The 5,193-nt window shown below is 35.1% G+C and overlaps 1 protein-coding gene across 1 annotated transcript; it reads left to right on the forward strand.

Annotated features, from left to right (window-relative positions):
- Positions 1 to 423: 423 nt before the first annotated feature.
- Positions 424 to 1,762, forward strand: LOC114397141. Its single transcript, XM_028359254.1, has 2 exons — positions 424 to 1,588; positions 1,668 to 1,762. Exons 1-2 carry the CDS (start codon positions 424 to 426, stop codon positions 1,760 to 1,762), a joined length of 1,260 nt encoding a protein of 419 aa, XP_028215055.1.
- Positions 1,763 to 5,193: the final 3,431 nt, after the last annotated feature.

Here is a 5,193-nt window from a genome sequence, read left to right on the forward strand (position 1 = left end):
ATTTAGGTGCATTTACCACCACATAATTGCCTCTTATATTATGTTCCTGTTAATTCTCTAATTTCCTATTCTATTCTATTCCTATTAATTATGTAATTGCCTCTTAGATTATGTTCCTGTTAATTCTCTAATCTCTATTACCACCACATAACTGCAAGTAGGATTTAGGTGCATTTACCACCACATAATTGCCTCTTATATTATGTTCCTGTTAATTCTCTAATTGCCTATTATATTATGTTCCTGTTAATTCTCTAATTGCGGAATTGCCTATTATATTTTGTTCCTGTTAATTCTGTTCCATTTCAGTACAATATATTTTGTTCCATTTCTGTACATATATTATAGGCTCTGCCTAAAGCTTGGATTTCATTTGTGATTTGTTTGTACATAAATATTATAGGCTCTGTGTTCCATTTCAGTATGTCTGGGAGTGGGAATGGATTAGATTCATCAAATGCCAATACAGGCACATCCACAGGTGCAGCAAGCAGGAGCAAAAATGCTCCAGGAAATAGGACTGATATTGGGTGGAAGCATGGGATAGATGTTTTAGGGAATGGTAAAAAAGTTAAGTGCAACTACTGCTCAAAGATCAACAATGGGGGAATTTTCATATTCAAGCATCATCTTGTTGGGACTAGATGGGATTCTAAACCTTGTGCTTCAGTGCCTGAAGAAGTTAAGATGCTTATGATGAACATTGTTTCAGAGGTTGCTAATGCATCAGAGAAGAGAAGAAAATTGAATAGTATTCATGAAGAAGGTATTGATGGAGTGGAAGTGGAGTCAAATACTAGTCAATATGGAATACAACGGAAAGGGATGCTTGCTTTGAAAGGAAGAGGAAAAGCAAAAGTTGTTCAAGCTAGTGGTGAGGGAGTTCAGGCAACTTTAAATCAGTTATATAAAAAAGGTGACAAAGATAAAGTTGATGATCAATGTGCTGAATTTTGGTACACAAGTGCCATTCCATTCAATGTTATTAAAAATCCAGCTTTTGCAAAATTTTGTGACATGGTTGGGAGATATGGGATTGGCTATAAACCTTCATCATATCATGATATCAAAGAGAAGCTTTTGAAAAGAGCAGTGGAGAAAACTGATGTAATGCTTCAAGAATTTAGGGATGAGTGGAAGAAAACTGGTTGCTCAATTATGTCTGACGGGTGGACAGATAAAAAAAGACGTTCAATTTGTAATTTTTTGGTGAACAGTCCAAAAGAGACAATATTTCTTTATTCATTGGATACCTCAGACATCTCAAAAATAGCTAACAAAGTGTTGAAGATGTTGGATGATGTAGTGGATTTTGTTGGAGAGGAGAATGTAGTGCGGGTGATAACTGATAATGCTGCAAATTACAAAGCAGCTAGAAAATTGTTGATGCATAAACGAGAGAATTTGTATTGGACCACATGTGCTGCTCATTGCATTGATTTGATATTTAAATATTTTGAGAAACATTTGAAGGTTCATCAAACTACTATAAAGAAGGGAAGAAGGATCACAACCTACATTTATGGTAAAACAATGTTGATTAGCATAATGAAGAAGTTCACAAATGGAAGAGACTTGATTAGGCCTGGTATAACTAGATTTGCCACAACTTATTTAACTTTAGCTTGCCTTCATGAATTGAAAGCATCATTAATGAGCATGTTTAGCTCTAAAGATTGGAAAACAAGCAAGTTTGGAACTTCACAAGAGGGGAAAAAAGTACAGAATGTGGATTTGGATAGTCGATTTTGGAAGAACGTAACCATGTGCCTCAAAGTTGCTGCCCCTCTTATGGTGGTCCTTCAATTGGTGGATTCAAATGCAAAACCCGCCATGGGTTTCATATATGAGGAGATGGAAAATGCAAAAGAGAAGATAAAATGCAACTTTAATAACACCAAGAAAAGGTATAATTTCTAAACTTTCCCAGATTTAAAATTTGCTTGTGTATTATTTTAAGTTTTAACTTTTAACTATTTCTAATGTAGCATATTTTATATCTATTTACTATGTAGCTATGAGCCTGTTTGGAAAATTATTGATGAGAGGTGGGATCATTAGCTTCACAGGCCTTTGCATGCAACTGCATATTATCTTAATCCTTATCTGCATTATGAACCTACTTTCAGACATGATGACCCTCAGGTGAAAGAAGGGTTGCACATGAGTATGAGAAGATTGGTCAAGGATGTTGCAGAAAGGAAAAAAATTAATTTGCAACTTGTTGAGTTTCATTCTGCTAGAGGGCTTTTCTCTATTGAAAAGGCAAAGGACAGTAGAAAAATCATGCAACATGGAGAATGGTGGGAGATGTTTAGTGATGGAACTCCAAAGTTGAGGATATTTGCTATTCGTGTTTTGAGCTTGACTTGTAGCTCTTCTGGGTGTGAGCGTAATTGGAGCTCATTTGAAATGGTAATTCAATTCAACCTTATGACTTTATTTTATTTGTTTGATAATTTTACTTATTTGGTTTAGTCGTTTAGATAGTAATTAAAATTTGATTTTTAATTATAGGTTCATACAAAGAGAAGAAATCGATTACAACAAAAGGAAATGAATGACTTGGTTTATGTGATGTATAACTTGAATTTAAAAAATAAACAACATAGAAAAAGTATTGCTCTTCCATTTGATGAGATTGAGTCTGACGATGAACGGATAACTGAAGAGGGATATAATGATGAGGATGAGCAACCTCAAGGTGAAGGTGCTGGTGGTAATGTTGAATTAGTGGGAGATGTTGGAGGAAGTTCAAATGATCTAGTTGTAGACGCTTTTGATCTAGATAATTTAATTTTCGTGGAACCTAATGATGATGCACAATCTGAGGAAGACCTTGATGATGATAGAGATAGTGATGAAAGCGATGATATTTATGGAGATGATCATATTAGAGGATTGGACATGCTTCTTTGAAGACATTTGTGCTTTTTTTAATTATTTAAATGCTTTAATTTTGAGCACTTATGTTTTGTAATAGACTAATATGAAGTATGAACTATGAACTGTGAGCTTATTGTCATTTGTTAGCAAACTGGTGCACTTTGAATATATTTACTTATTATCCTTTTTTTTACGAAGTAGACTCTACGAAGCTCTCACGAGTATGCATAGACTATCAATATTGATAACCTTGCTCTTACCCCTGACCACGTTTCAAGCCCAATAAAGCCGATGTGGATCAAGGAATGACTAATTTTGCTTTTAAGTTTGGATTCTGGAATGGAACTCACACATTCTTGTGATTGCTAAAAAAAAATATAAAAAAAAGAAGAATCCTCGAGGTTTCCCACTTGCACATTTGAAAAGAAAACTCATTAGACCAGGAGCTTGTGAAAAATGCCCTAAGACAATTGTGATAGTAGGGTACATCTGATATTAGTCGCTCATGCAGACTCCTTAGGATTCATTTTGAATCCAAGGGTAGCCTTCGTTGTATAAATTCTTTCGGGATCAGCCTATGTCAACAAGTTTCAATGGGATCGACAAACCATTGGCATCACTCTATGACTTTAAATCAAGAAAGTTTCACTTGGTCACATACCAAAGTGTGAAAACCCATTGCCATCCTTCAATGGGGCACACGATCGATCCCAAAGCCTTATGTTTCCTTTCTGTGCAGAATAATATAAGGTTTTAAACAAAAAGAAAGGAATGAACCCTAGGATCAATATTTCAATTGATTGATTAAATGTCAAACGGATCCACTGCCGTCATCCAAAATTGTCAAGTGATTAAATCAAAACATACATTCTAGGGAGTCCTCAAAGAGATTTGCAAAATATAGGATGAGGTCGCATGAGTTATCACATCTTTTAGAAAGAGACAGTCAATCTATGTTTTTTTTCACACAAAATAATGGGGGAAGAAAAAAAATCAAAATAAAAATCACAAAAATAGGAAAGAATGTCATGAGCATTACACAATTTTCATGATTTCAAACCTTTTGCAAAGCCTACATTTATTGCATTCGAAGTGAAGGTTGCATGCATCTGCATCCCAAAAATCATGTTCATATTAGGCTATAAGTGCATAGATTTCTCTTTATATACCAATTTCCCAAATCTAATGTCCTATCTTTCGAGTTTAGGATTAGAGGCCCTCTCAAAGAGTCAACCTCTTGTTTTCTCATAAGGTTGAGCCCTTTGATACTAGTACCTATTGTCTTGTTTCATAGGACTCAATGTCCTTTGCTTTAAGATTTTCATAGGACTCAAAGTCCTCGCTTTTATCTTTCATAGGACTCAAAGTCCTCACATTTATCTTTCATAGGACTCAAAGTCCTTTTTCAGTTACATTTCAAAGACTACAATGTATTCAATCATTTACATTTCAAAGACTTCAATGTCTTCAGTCATTTACATTTCAAAGACTTCAATGTCTTCTATCTTTTACACTTTATAAGACATCAAAGTCTTTTGTCTTTCATAAAGACTCAATGTCCTCGTCTTTATAGGACTCAATGTCCTTATCTTTGTGCTTCTTAAGACTCAACGTCCTCTGTTTCTACGCTTTCAAAAAAAAAAAACATCAAATGACTTTTGCTCTTGTTTTTTATAGGACTTCAATGTTCTCCCCTTTTACATTATTTTTAAAGACTTCAAGGTCCTCTATTTGGTGTTATAGGACTTCAATGTTGTTGCAACCTACCCTTCGGGGGGGGGGGGGGTGCGAAAAGGCCAAAGCGTTTGTCTCCAAGGGAGAAAACGAGCAGAGTCGCCACCAACGTTTATTAGAGGAAAACATTAGAAAAACCAAAAAGGTGATGGTCTATGGATTTTTGAAAAGAGGGATTTGGATTTGCTTACGCACGGGGAAGGTATTAGCACCCCACGCGCCCGTCACAAGGGACGGCAGCCTTTAATCGAGTGTGCAAGACATGACTTCGAAATTATGTATTTTCCCTTTTTATGTTTTTTATTTTTTTAGGGTCGACAAGGGTGTTGCCCTTGCTCCTACGTATCCTCGGGTGCGATGAGGAAATCAGACCTATGTAGTTATTTAAGTCTGAAATTGTGTGTTACATTGATTTTATCTTTTTTGAAAGATTGATTTTAATTGTGAGCAAAAGTCGTTTAAGGCGTTGGACCTTGAAACGATCTTTTGATTTTTGATGAAATGAAGAAGTTAATGAGTTGGTTTCATTTTGTTTTTTTTTGTTTATTAACCTTTAATCCCTTAAAGATAAAT

This window comes from Glycine soja, chromosome 18, assembly GCF_004193775.1.
Source record: "Glycine soja cultivar W05 chromosome 18, ASM419377v2, whole genome shotgun sequence".
In the NCBI taxonomy this organism is placed as follows: domain Eukaryota; kingdom Viridiplantae; phylum Streptophyta; class Magnoliopsida; order Fabales; family Fabaceae; genus Glycine; species Glycine soja.